This window comes from Siphateles boraxobius, unplaced genomic scaffold, assembly GCF_051911475.1.
Source record: "Siphateles boraxobius isolate OS27281-9 unplaced genomic scaffold, OSU_SipBor_1 77, whole genome shotgun sequence".
In the NCBI taxonomy this organism is placed as follows: Eukaryota; Metazoa; Chordata; class Actinopteri; order Cypriniformes; family Leuciscidae; genus Siphateles; species Siphateles boraxobius.
The window spans coordinates 16,104,908-16,124,335 of NW_027509205.1; the positions used below are offsets into that span (position 1 = coordinate 16,104,908).

A 19,428-nucleotide genomic window follows, 5' to 3' on the forward strand; every position below is an offset into this window, starting at 1 on the left:
CATCAGTACACTGACTGTGATGTGTTTGGCAGTTTATCTGGACACACTTCACCCTCATACATCTCAGTGTAAGCCTGTGACAGCGCTGCTACTATGATGAATGTCTCGAACGCTGAGGGTATTTTCACAGAAAATGTCATGCTTTCTTTTTAGCTAATTAGAACCTCAGTTTGTGTGTGCGCACGTGTGGCAGGGGTAGAGAGTTAAATTGCGAATTGTGTATGAAATAGATTGATCGAGTGTGTATAAAAACACATGGGCGTAACATTAGGTAATTTGTTTTTCAGCAGTGACCAATGACAAATTACCCACCTTCTGATGGAGTAATTCTTCCTACCTGTGTGGCGAGACATATTTTTGGAGCTTATTTGAAATATTTTCAATACTCATACATAGCAAACAGATTGCATTCTGCGACAATTTAAAGCCCTGAGCCGAAATATTGACACCCAGTCCTGTTATTGTACACCATTTTACATTCTCTCATCTCAAATATTCCTGGACCAAAACCAGGTTGTCTATAAATATTTTGCTCAGCCTGACAGTATATGGCTCTCTCCTATCCACGCACATTTTCTCCACAAATCCACCACGCTCACATGTGGAAATGAGGCCGGAGAAAAATCAAGCCCGAAGGGCCCCGAATGTGTGGCGGAACCTCAAATCCCCATCTCTGAGAATCCCGTGGCATCTCTTATCCTTAGGACTCCCTTGGCCTTATCTTGCGAAAACAGAGGGAATTAGATGTATTTGCCCAAATGCAGTGCTATGTAATTGAAAAGCCACTAGTCTTGGTGGGTTGCCATAGAAACCAGCAGGTAATAGAGTAGTACCTCTTCCTCCACACTTCCACCCCAGTGTGTTACAGTATCTGCCCACTAGCTCTTTAGAGAGACAGGCTGACCTACTAAAATATGCCTATTGCCGCCAACCTTTTTCCTAATCCGCAGCTCCTCGCTTACACAGCACAGCAGAAAGCGTGACACAAAGGCCAAAAGGAGATGGCCCATTTAATATTTTTTGCCCCATGCCGTGTCGCCATCAGACGCATTTGCAAAAAGCTCGCTGTCTACCATGCTGTGATACAGAGCGCGTGCACAGCGACCGCCGTGTTCTTCGAGGAAGAAAATCAGCTGTTAAAGAGGACTTACAAACTATTTTTCATGTCATTCAGGGGTTTAGTCACACAGTCTAGCCATATCTTCAATATTTTTGATTTTTCTTGTTAAAGTTGCTTAAAAAAGCTTATATTCCGATTATTAAGGAAAAGCATGTGAATTTCACATCTGAACGCACTAATCACGTGTTTTTGCTTCATATGTCATCCATTATTATTGTTAACTAAAATTAAAACTGTTATAATCGTTTTTCTAGGTAATGTAATATAAACTAAATTTAGCTTTATTTCAATGAAAAACCTAAACTTTGAGTTTAAACTATAAGTTGAAGTACTAAAATTACTGAAACTGAAATAATAGAATTATTTAAAAAAAATCTAAATAAAAATAAAATAAAAACTGCAAATATGAAAATAAAATCCAATTTAAATTATTAATACATATTATAATAGTTATTTTTCATGAGCTGAACTCCTGTGTTCGTTGTCCATAACATACGCCTGCCCATACCATAACCTCACCGCCACCATGGGCCACTCGATCCAAAACGTTGACATCAGCAAACTGCTCACCCACACGACGCCATACACGCTGTCTGCCATCTGCCCTGTACAGTGAAAACCGGGATTTATCCGTGAAGAAAACACCTCTCCAAAGTGCCAGACGCCATCGAATGTGAGCATTTGCCCACTCAAGTCGGTTACGATCACGAACTGCAGTCAGGTCGAGACCCCGATGAGGACGACGAGCATGCAGATGAGCTTCCATGAGACGGTTTCTGACAGTTTGTTCAGAAATTCTTTGGTTATGCGAACCGATTGTTGCAGAAGCTGTCCAGGTGGCTGGTCTCAGACGATCTTAGAGGTGAAGATGCTGGATGTGGAGGTCCTGGGATGGTGTGGTTACACGTGGTCTGCAGTTGAGAGGCCGGTTGGATGTACTGCCAAATTCTCTGAAACGCCTTTGGAGACGGCTTATGGTAGAGAAATGAACATTCAATTCACGGGCAACGGCTCTGGTGGACATTCCTGGAGTCAGCATGCCAATTGCACGCTCCCTCAAAACTTGCGACATCTTTGGCATTGTGGTGTGCGATAAAACATTTTATTGGACATTTTATTTAGTGCACATCTTAGAGTGGCCTTTTATTGTGGCATGCCTAAGGCACACCTGTGCAACAATCATGCTGTCTAATCAGCATCTTGATATGCCACACCTATGAGGTGGATGGATTTTCTTGGAAAAGGAGAAATGCTCACTAACACATATTTAGACAGATTTGTGAACAATATTTGAGAGAAATAGGCCTTTAGTGTACATAGAAAAAGTCTTAGATCTTTGAGTTCAGCTCATGAAAAATGGAGGCAAAAACAAAAAAGTGTTGCGTTTATAAATTTGTTCAGTATATGAATAGTTTAAAACCTTGAATTGTGTGATTGTTATATTATTAGAAAAAGATAAATGTTAAATAGACAGATTTTAGTGTGTGTGTGTGTGTGTGTGTGTGTGTGTGTGTGTGTGTGTGTGTGTGTGTGTGTGTGTGTGTGTGTGTGTGTGTGTGTGTGACAGGGTTGATCAATTTATATTTACCATAACTTAAAAAAATCTTTATTATTTTGACAGTTTAAGAAATGTATATATAAAAAATTAAACAATCAAACCTATTTTAAAATATCAATAGATACTAAGTATATAAATTATGCTAAAATGACTGCATTTGAGGATTTTTTTGACAATTGCATGTAATTCACAAAATCATATGATTCTGTAAAATTTCATATGGTTCTTCAGTAAGGCCAAATGCAAGCACAAATCCATTTGAAGGCAGCATCCAGACATCCTATTTTGTGCTGCTGAAATAGATCATTGATGTGACCCAGATATGCTGGACAGTGGTAGCCTGTAATATTAGCATTAAAATGCCACAGTCTCTAGATACAGAGTGTCATCGTTCCTTAAGTCGTAGCTTAATTAGTTTCACTTTTTAACCCCCCGCCAAAGCTTCGGGATCTATTCGTACGCAGAAATGCTCTGGATTGATATAGAAGGTTAGCTTTTGAGAGACCCCAAACAAGCACCTCGACCGCGATTAAAAGCATTGATTTTCGAAGTGGCGTTTTTCAAAGAGCTGGAGACCATAAAGGATTTTGATTCACGAGCTGCTCGAAAAAGACCAATTTATCAAGCCCTTTCTCTTATAATCGTGGTGGGAGGACTTGCTATATAAATGAGCTCAGTTGGACCATGTGGGCTAGATGAACTTATGTCTTCCATGTGGTTAAATCTGTGGCCTGAATAGAGACCCCATAGGATTTTGAGAATTTTTACAGTACTGTTTCCATGGTACTATTTCTTCTTCAACGTCGTATCAAGGGTGAAAAATAATCAAAGACTTACGAAAGCACCCGCTCGAGTCTTGACCCAGAGGACCCAATAATCTCTCCTAGAGTGCAGAAAGTCTGGCCGAGGAAGGACTGTGAGAGACAAAACAATGAAGGTACATCATAGTTATGTCGGTTCCCTGCTCCACAGACACAAATCAGCAGTGACAGTCCTGTCTGGAAAATCTCAGAAAGATGGTACGAGGACTCACCTTGGATACTGTATGTCACTGAGTATAAAGACAGGTGAGGCCTGGCTGATGAAACTCTAAGCAATGGAAGGGGTGAATCAATGACATGGAAATGCATACAAAAAAGCGAGCAAAAAAAAAAAAAAAAACAGGACGAGACTTTGAGAACTACGACAGACTGTTTTTCATGCAGTTTTAAAGGACACAGAGGGTCTGGGCTTTGAACATGACAACACTTTTTCTTTTTCAAAGAATGAGAACTGAAAAAGAAATCGCATTCCCTTTGTAACTATTTCTGACATGACGGCAAACAAGCAATGGATAAATTACACTCATTTACAGCTTGTACCTTCTGTTATCCATATCCATCGTAGCAGGAAAGAGATCAAATCAACAGAGTAAAACTAGCAGGCATTGCATCGTGGTTCTTGTCTATTCATTAGAATGCAGGAAATGACATGTGAGACAATAAAGTTTGCTTACATGTTTTGAGATGTTTGAGCTTCTTGAATCCACATTGTATCTATGTCAAATAAGCAAAATAATTGAAAATGAACTGGAAGATCATTTCTGGTATATTATCAAGGGATTTTTTCCCCGAAACTAAGGGCAGAAAAGTTCCGTCATACACTTACACGTCAAACCGAAGGTTCTGCTTTTCTTCGAAGTAGTAATCCAAGACAAACTTCCTTACAAAGTCTGGGTTGAGAGTGTTGTCAATTACTTCTGTTCGGCCAAACTAAACAAGAATAAAAGATGCATCATTAGTTAAAAAATGTTCATGGCAAGATAATGAAACAACATCTTTAGAAACAAACTACTATAATATTGCAAAGTATTGTCTATCTATCTATCTAAAAAAAAAATCAACATCCTTTCACCTTCCCAAGTACAAACATGTTACATAAAAGTCATGCTCTACAAATTGGGTAGAAGTAATTTTTTACCACCCCAAAATATTAGTGAAAGAAAATGCTTAATCATCTCAGAAGGTCAAACTTAATATTCTCATGTTATTTTTTTTGTGTGTGCAATATTTCTAACCCTGTTGCCAAAATGCCAATATGCATGCAGTTTAAAACCCTGAATTGTGTCATTTTGTTTTATTATTAGAAAAAAAGTATTTTTTTAAAGAGTACTTATTTTAAGAATATCTTATTTTGAAAAAAAATCTTCTTTACATTTAAAGAAGAATATATATTTTGCCATTTAAAAACACCACTATTCCTCCATTGAAACATGATGGTTGAGATTCTGAATAGAACAGAAAACCGTAAATGAAGTTAATATTATTCACTCATCTGCATGTAAAATCTGCACAGAAGGAATCACTGATGTACCAAAGCATAATAACAGTTGCTATGATCATATTTTCATGATCAGAAGCAAAATCAGCCCTCCTACATCCCTTCTCTCCGCAGACTCAACAGCAGCCTGAGCTCTGCATGAATGTGGGGCAGGAATAGCAGCTCAGTGTGAGCTCGTACAGCTTCCTGCCAACGTACACATCCCTGAAGCAATCAGACAGTGATTCCCATTGGGCAGGAGTCCTCGGCGGAGCTCACCGACGGCACAGAGTAATGAACTATTGATTCCTAACTCAGATTCAGACCCAAGATCATGTTCTCTACACCCCAGACACATAATCCCACCTATCAACTTAGTATCCACGCTTTCCATTATCTGCTCCTGGAGAAGTTCCTGGAGCCGATCGGTCCTTGACTAAAGGTTCAGAGACCGCTGGTCGCTGCATTATCTGTTTAGGGGAGCGGGCTGTTTATAATGCAGTTGCTATGCTTGCTTTTGGAGGTACTTGTAATGTGAGTGGGCACTTGAGTGTTGATATGCATGCAGAGAAAGCCACTGGTCCAGATACACGCTAGCTATTTAAAAGTACAGTGAATATTTCATGATGCCATCTGGAAAGCGATATATCTCTAGAGAAGTCCAGAGCGCTCGCTGCATTCCTCGAGTTTTCAATGGCAAACTACTGTTTTTTTAGACTGGCGATTCTTTGAACAATTAGTCGTTGCATTTACAATTCTGCCAAAAGGGTCATCTTAGGATGATTTTAAAACACTGAGAAGCAATCTAAAAATCACATTGAACTGTACAGAAACAGAATTGTGTTGTCATTATTTTTTTCCCCATTATTTTATAACAACTTCTTTTCAACTGAGTTTTGAAACTTTATTATTTCCATCCAGCTGAATTTACTTCTTTGGTAAATTCAAAGTGGTCAAAAAATGCAATGAACTTCAAAAAAAATGTTTTGTGTGTTTAAAGCTTATATGGTTTATATGCTTATATGGCTAAACAAACTATGTTCAAAAATTTCTCCCAGAATTAGATGTTCATTCACATTTTTAAAAGTTTTTCTTATACTGACCAAGGCTGCATTTATTTGCTCAAAAATACAAAAAAAACAGCAATATTGTGATTTATTTTATTATTGTGAAATATTTTAAAATGCAATTTATTCCTGTGATGCAAAATCAGCATCATAACTCCAGTCTTTAGTGTCACATAATCCTTCAGAAATCATTCTAATATGCTGATTTGCTGCTAATGAAGCATTCTTATTATTATGTAGAAAACAGCTGTGCTATATTTGTGGAAACCATGATACAGGTTTTTTAAGGATTATTTGATTAATAGAAAGTTCAAAAGAAAAGTATTTATTTTAAATAGAAATCTGTATATCATTACAAATGTCTTTACTGTCACATTTGATCACTTTAATGTGTCCTTCCTTTATAAAAGTAAAATCCAATTTAGTAGATAGTCCTAGTAATATTGAATGTTTGCATATTTGTTATTAAAAGGTTCTGTAAGTTTATGGATACTGTTTCTAAAAGAAATATTCTCATGAGATGTATCTGGAAGGCAAATAATAGAATGCACATCATAAAAAGAAAAGAAGAACAGAGCATCCACACAAGCGCAGACAAGAGGAGGATGGAGGAGAATATCGACTGATGGACACAACAATCTGATAATAAACCGAATTGAAAAAAAAACATGCTAGATACAAAAGTACAACAATGAATCGCATCAACAAAACTGCAAATTGTGTCCTGATTGTAGCTTGTGTAGTCGTGGCCAATGGACCATGTTAATTGATAATACAGTTTTTCAAGAGGCTAAAACACAGCATGCTGAGCACTATGTTCTGTTCATGTATAAAAAGCATACTAACCTCTCTCCACTCTTTAGTACCAATTCCTTGAACATACAACACAACCACTGTGAAGAGAAAATGGAAAAATAAAGGTCAAACACAGAAAGAAACAATCAATAAATAGATAAAAAAAGAAACAGTCTGTTTCCTTAAATGAAGCTAATGGAGGTGCTTCACTGAGAGCTTATTAGTCCCAAATCCAGGTCCTTTAACTGAAAGTGTGCAGCAGCAGCTGTGAGAATCTAATTCATCAATAACTTCCCTGACTCATTCAAGAGGAGTCCAAACAGGAAATACCCTGACCAACAAACAGACTGCAGCTCTATGGGTGGTCATTCAGAAACTGACAGACCTCATTCTCAGAGAAACTGTGATATTTGTGTCTGAATATTTCAGGATTTACTTGTTTGTTGGATGGATGGATAAATGGATGGGTGGGTGGGTGGATGGATGGATGAATGGATGGATGGATGGGTGGGTGGGTGGGTGGGTGGATGGATGGATGGGTGGATGGATGGGTGGATGGGTGGGTGGATGGATGAATGGATGGATGGATGGGTGGATGGATGGATGGGTGAATGGATGGATGGAAGGGTGGATGGGTGAATGGATGGATGGATGGATGGGTGGGTGGATGGGTGAATGGATGGATGAATGGATGGATGGATGGATGGATGGATGGATGGATGGGTGGATGGATGGATGGGTGAATGGATGGATGGAAGGGTGGATGGGTGAATGGATGGATGAATGGATGGATGGATGGATGGATGGATGGATGGATGGATGGATGGGTGAATGGATGGATGGATGGATGGATGATAACCATAAACGTATAACATTGGAAATGACCTTCTATCTATTTTGCATTACTAAATTAGGTCAAATAATGTAAACAAGTTCAGTATCCTGTTAATTATGTCACTTAACACTCATTCCACCCCAATGGATTTTTTTCCTAAGAATAGCCCTGGAATTTAATCACTCTGAAATAAGTCCAAAATAACATTTCTTGTTTTACATGATGCAAATGTTGGCATGTTGTTCGAAACAAGGCATTATGAATGCATCTCTCTGTTGCACTGAACAAGATTAGACTGACCACATTCATTATTTTCAACTCCTCGAAAAATCTGCAGTAACAACACTGGGGCGGCGATTTCACATAAATTACATGGAACAATCATCAGAGCACAAAAAACATTTCAGGAAGAGTAGAGACACCTATTCAGGTATGACCTTTGCCAGATCAACCGAGGAACTGATTTAGAATAAATCTCAGTGCAAATTATGGCAACTCAGATGTCAGTCAAGCGTTTGATTGCTGTGAGCATTAGGGTGAAGGATTAATAAATGTTATAATTTGGGCTTCTCTGACTAAGGCGGGTTTTAAAAGGCAAGTTGGAATAAGAGGTTTTTTTCTCCTTTTTCAACTTTCCTTCCGAAGTAGTCCCTTTGATACGTCTTGAAAAAGCAGAGGGGGGAAAAAGATTTGTCCTAGGGGTACAACACGTTCAGCAATGGCCTCACATACCAAATAGCCATGAATAACTCATCCGAAACCTTCACACTTGTTTTCAAGGCAACAGAAAAATAATTCATGTGAATAGCATTCACAGCTACGCTATTGACATCAGTTGGGAAGAGAAAATGCTTCGTATTTCTGCTTAGTGGTTGACCCTCTGAGAAAAAAAAAACTCTGAATAATGCAATATTAAAATACAGCCACGTTTAGATTATCATGCAGGACGACCATTTTATTACCCTTAAGAATAGTAAATACAACTCAGTCAGAATTATTATATGCTCATTAGTCAATCAAGAAGGTCTAAATGAATATGTAAATGCAGAATATTAAATGCTATCTGTATTAAAGCTTTTTGCATGCAGTCTTTTGAGCCAAATTTGAAATAAAATAGCTTCCTAAATACTGGGCAGTAAACAATGTGTTCTGTCTATTATTTCTAAAAAATAGTATGAACACATTATATCGCAGTAATAAAACCATAATAAAAACCATAATGAAATCCAATTTTGTGTAGTTATGGAAGGGATTTTAAATATACACTGATATATATACACATCGTTTGAAATCAAATACTTCCCTATAATATGCGAAAAAACAGTATGCCAAAAGAGTTGTATAAAAGTACAGGAGTAGTTCGTCCGAATTTAATTCATACTATCCATATTCATACTAAATAGAACATACTTTTTTAACAGTAAGTAAATTCAAATTCAAATGTAGCACCTACTCAGACAGTTTGCGGTTTCGGACGCACCAGTAGTTTCAGTTCATCACACTGGAAATGGAAGCGTATTGCATTGTGAAACACTGCGCCCTTTGTTGTATGCATCAATGTTTTGGCCAAAGTAATAGGTTATAAAAGGTATTCCATGCATACAGAAAAAAATGCATTCTGTCCATAATATCCAATGCAGAAATCGTAGTAGTATGATGGACTGCTTTGGACATAACAAGGACCACCACTAAGGGCCTGTTCACTCCTGGTATCAAGAAACGTTTTGAACGATCGGATGACAAGTGGACGACGCTAAATAAAGGTGTAAACTGGGTCTAAAACGTTTTGAGCTTGTCCACATTCGACCACTTCTAGAAGAAGCAGTCGAAAACGCATTCAACCAGATTACTTTCATAGAGGTTTTTCGAGCGCATTCGACCACATGAGCGTTTACAGATGTGAACATTATAGGAAGCGGGCTAGCCAGACGGGATTTAAAAACGGCCGAAGATAAAAAACGTAACAAGCACAATGTTTCTCAAGACTCCTGATTTCTAACACTCACTAACATCGTTCGACGTGGTCTTGTGGTGGTCAGAGCAGAAATAAAAAAGCTGCTGCTCTCTGTATGTTTTTTCCCCATCATCTTCTTTCACATTCATATGTAAATTGCTTGAGCTTATTTCGTCCATTAGATCGAAAGATCTGAAAAAGCACATACATTTGCCCATTCACCCATAGACACTCCCTTTGAAGAAATCAGGTTGAAAGTGGACAAGAGAGACGGATTATAACACCAGGTGTAAACAGGAATGTGACTCCCTCGTCTACTTGTGATCAGATCGACCAAAACGCATCGTCAAACCAGGTGTAAACAAGGCCTAAGATCAAGACTCACCTGGTGCTGACCTTGAGAATGTGTCGACATCCAGCAAACTCCTGGAGAAACAGAAAAACAGAGATGCTAAAGCACAAAACAGACAACAAAATAATTGCTGGCAATAAAAAGCCAAGAAAACCAATCTAGTTGATCATTTTTTGTACTGTTTTATTGAACAGATGGTTGCACAGAAACAAAAGCAGCTTCTATGTTTGTCCTATATGAACAAAGAACATATGAACTCATTGATGCTCAGGTCAGAGCAGGCTTGAATTTTCTCCTGCCGAACATCAATAATGAAGGTCATGAACATCAAAATGAGTCATCATTCAAATCAAAATTGACCCCTATTTACTTTATTATTCTTTTTAGAACACAGTTTCCTTGTGTCCATTGAGTGGAAAACCACATTTTTAATAGACATGATAATGATGGTTATCGGATACATAAATAACACACTTTTAAGACATTTTAGAGAAAATTATCATCCACAAAAATAACGAATGATAAATAATTTTTTTTGTCAGCAATAGCTTACCCTTGCTTTTTTTAATGCATGTTCCTGGTCATGCATGATTCATTGGGCATGTTATATAAAGAAAAATATGTCTTCATAATCTTTTACCAAAATGTAATAACTTGCTCTTCTTCTAAAATGACTTTACAGATAAATTCATGAATTTCTTACTTTAAACACTTGACTTCATTCTAGTACATAACAGCCAGCTTTCACAATCTTAACAATTTTCACTTGATAAAATCAAGTCTCATCCTACATTTTTCACATTGCGTATCTTGTTTTAATTCAAACTGCAACACACTACAGAAGTTAAATGGTTTGTGAAAAGAAATGTTTCACATTGACCTTATCTCTGTCAACTAAAAGATATTTCAACAAGGACTATTGATTTAAAGTAATGTTTCATAACTGCTCCGATGGCAACAACATCTATTTAAGGTTTGAGTTTCCATCTATCAGTCTGTTATTGGTCTCTGACGGTGCATTTAAATTTAAAGACCAGACTGTTTTAAGACGGGCATGATGGATGACCAGTAAAAGGAACCCATAGATATTCTCTCAATGGAGAATTGTGTTTGTGGAATAAATAGATAGAGGAATAGAAGAAAAGGCTAGGGAAGTAGAGCAGAGAGCACATTAATCCATCCGACCGAGCAGAGAATCGATTCCATCTCTAGTCTGCAGGATGCGGCTCTGAGCAACAGGAGGTATTGCCTGACATCTGGTGTGACGCCAGCTGTGACGTTTTAAGCCCGAATAAACGGGTCCTGAAGCTCTGGCATCTCAACAGGGAGCGCTTTCACGTGCGCCGTACTGAGGGGGATCCCTTGACATACCGTGTGGCTTGGGTTCTTGGACGACCTTGATCAGAATAACACCGGAATAACATACTGCAAGCTTCCTACTTTGTTTTGCATTTATGCTTCTTTATGGTTGGGCATATTAGTCGACAGTCTCGACACACGTCACATTAGTTGAACACATGAACTTTATTACTGGATGTAATAAAATCACCAAGAAATTCAGCAACCTCCAAATCAGGTTATGACGATCAGCTGATACATAATTCAAAGTTTGACACATGCAAAAAGAGCCCGGTAGACCTATATCTGTATTCTGCTCACTTCGTTTTAAACAAGACATCATGAACAGACTGACAGTACAGTACAGCATTTTCCTTTCTGATGCTGCCAGGTTTGAGTCATACGTTCAATTAAACAGAGTAAATAGTTTCCTTTGCTTCTCAAAATATGATCCCAAACATTTACAAGCTTACAAATCTACAAGGAATTTACAAGCTTTCCCTGACAAAAGCAACAGATCCTTTAAGATCTCCGGGTCTGAGAGTCTTCAACACGTTCCCTCTGGTTTCCATCCAGGCTTTCCCTTATCGAGTGACACAACGGCATCTGCTGCAATCTGTGTTGACAGTGACAAACAACCTTGATGAATTGGCTTCCCTTGTGAACAGCTTCCACAATTTGCCAGCATTATGCAGAGACAGAAAGACACTCTTTCACTAACTTGTTGCTGTGCAGAGTGGAATCCGTTTTAAATGCTCTTATGAGACTTCATAAAAGATTAAAGTTTCCCTTTGGAGTTTTGCAGATGGGTAACTAACTACTCGAAGTCATCAAAAATCTAATTGCTGGTTGCTTTCTATTGTAATTCCAAGATAGAAGAACAATTGGTATGCATAACAGTAATTAACCATGGACAGACCCGGAGTGGGTAATCGGGAGAATTCCCGGTGGGCCGCTTCACTTTTGGGCCGGTCGAGGATTTTTTAATTTTTTAACATTTGTCACGTTAGTCTATCTTCTTTTAAATTAGGCTACACACATTCCGCATTCTGACAACGCAGCACGCAGCCTCTGCAAGGGTTGTACCATATCATGGAGTTCTTCCTCTCTGATCTGTGTATGCAGTAAAATGACCTCTTAATTATTTTTTTGTAGCTTCTGAGCAGCACATAAGCCACTCCCCTGCTGAAAATGAGGAGGCCATGACTACAGGGACAGGTAAAGAGGATACCAGAGTAAACAATATGAATTAAAGTTATTTATGTAAGAAAGAGCAGTATGCTTTTGTTAATTTATTAACCTATCCTTGTGGAACAGTGGAATATAGTGGAAAGCTTAAGTGAATTATTATTTAACCTTTACATTATTTGTTGAACCATGGTATTAATAAAAACTACACAATAGTAAGAGCTGAACTGTTGCTTTTATTAATCCAATTTCCACCACCAACCATGGAAAAAGATGGCCGGTCTTAGGCCTGAAACTCCCGGGCTGAAAAGTGGCCCCACTCCGGCCCTGAACATGGACAATGTATGTGGGCACCAAAAACAAAGCGTTGATTGATACTAAAATGCACAGGGTGCGGGATACATTTTTAGGCAGCGGCTATTTGCACTAAGTGTAAACAGCAACTAGATAGGGAAAATAGATTATTTTCATAATGATAAATGCTATTTACACAGAGTACAAATAGCAATAGATTATATTTACATGGTGTAAAAATAGCAGTATTTTCTTTGCAATAAGTATGAATACTAGTTAGATGGTATTTATACTTATAAATAGTGGCACATACTATTTGCACTTCAGTTTTGATGTACATTAATGGTATGCAATAATAACAGAGTGTAAATGATTATATTTATTACAATTATTAAAACTGATGCCGCCTTATTGGGACGATACAGCCCTCCCTAAAATCTAACCCTAACAGATAACACTTTATTATTAAACAAACGTTAGACACATTATTTCCACTTTTCGAACATATTCTTCATTTGTATTGAAAATACACATAACCTTTCCGATCTGATATGTATGGAGCCCCGCACATAACATACACGAAAAAACTAAATTGTGCGCATGATTTACTATTTCGTTCCCTCGATTTGCTAAATTGTGTGGACGATTTAATAATTTGTTCCCTTGATTTATAAATCGTCCGCATGATTTAGCCTACTATTTTTTTCCTGCATGTCATGTGTGGGGCTCCGTAGATTTGTGATGGGAAAAGGAGTAGAGCGAAAAAAAGAAGAAGGAAAAAATAGGCAAAAGGTGGATTCGAACTCCACTGAATTTGAGGGCCCGTCCACACGAAGACGCTTTTCGCTGTATACGTATACATTTTTTATCGTATTGGCGTTTCGTCCACATGGATCCGGCGTTTTGGGAGAGTGAAACCGCTATTTTTTGAAACCAGGTCCCAAAGCGGATAAATCTGAAAACGACGCCCTTGCGATTTCGTGTGTACAGCCAATCCGTATATTTTGTGAAACGATGATGTCATCACCCCACGTGTCGACTAGTCAGACACGCTAAATCAGTAGCCATAACAGCAACAACTGCGACTACTTGCTTGAGTTCATGCTTCAGAAGCTACTGAGCCTCTTTTATTTATTTATTTATTTATTTATTTATTTATAATTTAGGCCTACTTTAATGTATTTTTATTTTATTTATTTATATTTCGTTCTTATGCTATGATGCTTGTATTTTGTCTGATTAAGACATTTCGTATTTTGTAGAGATGGGCATGTCAAGCAAACATAATATTCGACGATCGCTGGGAATTATTTTATTATTATTCAGAAAACGCACCTCTGCCCCTCATGCTCACCAGTGACACGGCGTTCGCTCCGACATTACATTTCTCTGTACTGTAGGCCTATGTTGTAGCCATTAAAGAAAAGTTAGTTTCATATTTATGTTTTAATGGTATTTTTTCCATTTCATATATGTTGATTAGGCCAAGTGAACAGCGTGAGTAAGATGCGCAATATCGAGACACATCAATTTGACCACTTCATTAAGTTTTGTTTTGTATAAAGCCTTTCTTTAAAGTGAATTTCGTTTTGTATAAATTGTATCTTAATTTTAATCAATGTTTCATTAACAAATTGCCTGGAAATATAGCAGACAATAGCCTATAATCAGGACATGGAGGCGCCGACGCGATATAACTTGCATCGCACTTGAACTGGAGCTCGTCTCATAAATGAACATAAACTCAGAAATATATCTAAGCTTGAAATGTCTACTTTTAAACAAAACAATTCAAAACGAAAAGAAACAGACAACTCTCTTATAATCCATATGAAGTGTGCATTTATCTCTATAGGCACCTTCACCTACTGCGAGTCAGCATCGTCACAGAAAACACTAGTTTATTAATAAACAATTAAAATGTCTCCTTGCTATATTTGACACATTCATAATGATTAGGCTATTTGCCAGTTCTTTGTGGCAAGCTTTAGCTAACTAATCGACTATCGTGACTCATCCCTATTTTGTAGCCTACCATTTATAGTTTTTCATATTGTTCAATAAAGTTCTTGGTAAAAAAGAAAAGAAAAGAAGCTACTGTGCCTAATATTACTGTATATTATTGTATACAGCGCGCAAGGTTTATGCGCAAGTCGAATTACATCGTCTCGTACTGGTCTGGCATGTATAGGCTACTACACCGTTTTCAGTCGGTTTCAGTGGTTTCGTGTGTACGCAGATATTTCTTGAGACGACGCCGTGTTTACGGAATTTTTTTTTAGAACGAGGAAAAAAAAAGATCGGATATTGAACGCACCGGCTTCGTGTGGACGTGGCCTGAGTCAAAACTTTCTGCCATGCACCTCACCCCTACACTATTGCTACTGTTGACAATCCAGCGTCTTCCATAATTTTGTCTGGCCAAACCAGTAGGCGAAGTTAGTGTAAATAGCCTCTGCCAACAAGGTGGGCTATTTGCACTAAGTGTAAAAAGACACTCCAAAATTTTGATGAGTGGGACCTCTCTTTGAGAGGTGAGTGTTTTGAGGTCATCTCAAAAAGTCTTTTAATTGACTTCCACCCTGTAATCATAATAAAAGTTGTTGTTTTTTTTACTTCCTGTAGTGTCTATTATCTGAAAACTACAGTGAATTTTAGGTATGGCCTATGTTTTTGCAAAAAGGAAATTGCAAAAATGTAGGCGAGCCTAGGTTGTAAAATTAATTATTTTACCCAAAATTAAAACTATCATATTTACTCACCCTCATTTTATTCCAAACCAGTATGATTTTCGACTATTTATGAAATTCAACTGTTTCACTTACTTTCATGTTCAATGAAAGTAAGTGGGGTCTAAAACAAAACTGGAAACTACTGACTTTCAATGTTTGGATGAAAAAAAAAAATCACATTTTGCAGAAGTCACACCAGTTTAGAACAACATGAAGCGGAATAAAATCTGACAGAATTTTAATTGTTTTGGTGAACTATCCCTTTAAGACTTCACTTAGAATCTGACCATGACACTTTTATTTACTTTCAGCCATGTAATGTATTAAGTCCACAAACTCATAGCCATTTGTACCCTGTCCTGCTCCACTTTTTTTTTTACCACAGAGATGTCATGCCACGAGGCGCTGCCTCAAAGTGAAGCAGAAACCCACTGGGCACCTAGAAGTTGTGCATATTTTGTTGCTGTATTTCGTTTTTCATAAATCCTGATCTGTTGCATTCATATCCCAGCAAGCTACAATGAAATATGTACCATGAGGTACCACTTGCTCCATTTTCTTGCACCCGTCTTCCACCTTAGCCAAATTACTGTTGAAGGCTCAGCGGGCAGAGCCTGGCGGCCACAGATGTGTCTCATGTATAAAGAGACCTCCCTAGGATATCTGGGCAAGCAGTGTCTGAAGTGAAGGCTTTATGCAAACACACAGACAGCATCAGCAGTCAACACATTCATTATTCAGGAAAGAGTCTGTGCTTTTGTTTGTTGCCAGTGGTGTCTGTCCAACAAGGAGAAAACGGTCCAGAGGGACAGTGAGGAAAGAGGTCAGCCAGGCATTAAAAAAACGTTGACCTTTATAAACACAGATTAGACTGTGTTTGATTAAGTTATTTTTTATTTATTTTTAAAGCAACAAATCATACAAGCATGTGAGTAATGCAAAATACTCAAAACATGCAGCTAAACATAACCATTTCTTAAAGACTTCATTTTTGTGTAAAAAGTATAGGTCATGTGTGTGAAGCACAAATAGACATTAAACATAGACATTTAACATAAACTAAGACTGAAAGATCAACATAATAATATCTAGATCCTTCCAGACATCACGTACGAACAAGAAAATGGTCCAACGCACCTATGATGCCCAAAAATGCTGTCTAGGCAGGGAACTCGCTTGATTTTGAGACACAAACTGCAAGTCATGAATGCTAATAGAAAACACCATAGAAGATATGAGATTTCCCCCACAACCCTTACAAAAAAGTACTGTGGTAATACCATGGTACCATGATGCTGTCAAAAAAACAATGTAGACAAAAATGATAGATGAACCAAATGTATTGTTAATGACCTGAATTTTTTTTACTGACCACTATTCTGAACATTATGAAGACTTATCCCACAGATTTGTTATGCAAAAAGTACCAAAAAGTATCATGGTAGCCTACTATTTATTTCATTTTTTTTCTGAACATGGTAGAGCCGTGTTTTAGGACATGTACCACGGTATTAACATCTCATACCATTACTAACTGTACTGCCACAGTAGTATTTAGTGGTTGTTGGTCCTCCATATATCATGATTTTTCTGACCATATTCATGTACCATGGTATTTATAGCCTACGCAACTCCACTTCGCCCCAAGCAAGAATGCTCGTCTTAAAGATGCACAGACTGCCCAACATTTTTCCAATTGTTATTTTTTTTTTATTTACTCGTTAATCGACTGTATTTGTATTAGGGCGCTTCGTTTAAAGGGACCTTCTAAATACACAACTCAATAGTTTATATTTTTACCAATTAACAAAAATATATCGGGAAGAAAGCCAGAAGATAAAAGATACAATGCTTTTAAGACTTAATCATTGAATAGTGAACATTAACAATAACCGTTTTCGCTCTTACCTGCACGAGACTGTGATTTCTATTTTGGTGGCAGGCACGCTGCTGTTTAACGGATCAAACTCCCCGATCGATGCCATTGCAGCTCCTCAGGAGTTTGAGATAAGTCTTCAAATGACTCCGAAATCTGGGTCTCACTCGTCTCTGGCGTCACACGTATAATATAACCCACCAAACTGGCGCAGAAATGTGTCTTTCCTTACAATTTAGACAGAGCGAACATCATCGGTCCGTTTGAGTCTGACCCCCTCGCGCACCTGAGGAGAACGCGCGCGCTTGATCGGCAGGTAGAGTCTGACTGGACCTCCTCTCGTCCTTCCTCAGCGCGGACACTCCGACTCCGCTTTGAAAACTTAAATTGAAAACATCAATTTTTAATAGTACAGAAGCCATTCAATATTTAAGAGATGTGGTGCCAAATATGGATCTGAAACCTTTGGGGACGTTTAATCTATTGATGTGGGGAAACGATTTTCAAACATCCAGTTTCCCAAACGCCCACGGCTTATAAAATCCGGTTGATCCGTGGTAAACGTCGATGTTGCGCAGTATAAATAGCAAAAATACTCAAGTATTTCCAATCACATTCCAACAAAAAACGAGTAATGAATCTGCTGATAAATCAGAAAGCACTAAATGCCTTTATCTCAAAATCTAGTGAGCTGCCTACACAAAATAGCATTTGGCCATCTATTGTTCGATTTTATCATCTGAAAGCATCTTTATGATGCACAAAAATGCTGCTATAACAAAAACGAAGCAAAAATATTCTTTAAAGTAGCCTACCATAGTAAAATGGTAATGGTCATTCACTATAAAATACAAAGGTGCTTAATTTGTACATTCCAATGGTTATTGTTTTGCTACTAAATCTGAAACCACGTTGATTTTGTCTCAAAATCTAGTGAACTACATACATAAATAGCATTTTTTGGGAATCAAATGTTTGATATTAAACATCTGAATGCACCAATGATGCCCTAGTCTTAAGTACAACAATAAAAAAAAGGGTACTATTCATACTATTTTACACAAAAATAGTAACTATCCACTTTTTCAAAACCATATTAAATCACTTTTTTTGTAAGCGAAATTAAATAATAATAATAAAATAAATAAACAAACAATGGAATGGCAAATAAAAAATTAGGTAATCTTTCAGTATAAGATATTACCAGATGCTTTCATTACTATGCCTGCTACAGTACTTTTTTGTTAGGAAAAATGTGCTTAATTGTGTTCAATTCAAACTTTCAAAATTCGTGATTCAAAAGAGCGATGGAATTTTTTTCTGTCCTTTTTTTGTAATTGAATCCCCTTTTGTCAATTTGATTTGAGTTTCCAGCCACCTTCGAAGTGAACAGACTTTTAACCTAAATGTTAATAAAACTCTGGTGCCCTGCGGGAAGATAGAATACTGTTATATCTTCTGGATGCTTTCCCTAACGGCTAGTGATGGGCAGTATTGTTGCGGCGCTCCTCAATTGCTTTTGGGAGATGGCACATTGAACCTCTTGGCCAAGAAAGAAAGTGAAAGAGAGAGTGCGAATGGGGACAGGGACAGGGACCGGGGGGGAGGGGGGGGGTGTTGGTGGGGGGTTCAGAGTTTGCATACGTTTCCATCTGTTTACCCAGCCAGCAAGCGAGCCCTCGGATGAGAGGAATCTCTCTAATGGAACCCATCTACAGGGAAATTTAATTGTCCTTTGAGGTGAATCTCTGCTTAGCTTTCCAGTCACAAACTCAAAGCAAGAGAAGGATAGGAAAACAGGGTGTGGGAGACTCTCATTACACCTGCATACAAAAGACCGCCTGTGTCCCGCCGTCCTTGAGATGCCAGAAACCTACAGCTTCGGAGAAGAAATAAGAATACACAGCAAGCTGCACAATATGCTCATTAGTGATGTGTCAGTCACAGTGACAGTTCTTGTATTGTTGTTCTAGAGGAGCAAAATACAGATATAAAATCATATTGAATATAAGACATGACAA

At 37.9% G+C, this 19,428-nt stretch overlaps 1 protein-coding gene across 1 annotated transcript in view; it reads right to left on the minus strand.

The window, feature by feature from the left end:
• The window catches only part of cpne9 (copine family member IX), a 40,888-nt gene extending 23,170 nt beyond the window's left edge, over window positions 1-17,718 (minus strand). Inside the window, exons 1-6 of the mRNA XM_077217934.1 lie at window positions 17,440-17,718; window positions 10,013-10,053; window positions 6,890-6,936; window positions 4,326-4,429; window positions 4,174-4,213; window positions 3,516-3,592 (exon numbers count right to left, since the gene is read on the minus strand). Of these exons, the coding sequence (XP_077074049.1) occupies window positions 3,516-3,592; window positions 4,174-4,213; window positions 4,326-4,429; window positions 6,890-6,936; window positions 10,013-10,053; window positions 17,440-17,516 (386 nt within the window). The 5' untranslated portion in view covers window positions 17,517-17,718. The remainder of the gene's footprint in view (window positions 1-3,515; window positions 3,593-4,173; window positions 4,214-4,325; window positions 4,430-6,889; window positions 6,937-10,012; window positions 10,054-17,439) is intronic.
• Window positions 17,719-19,428: the final 1,710 nt, after the last annotated feature.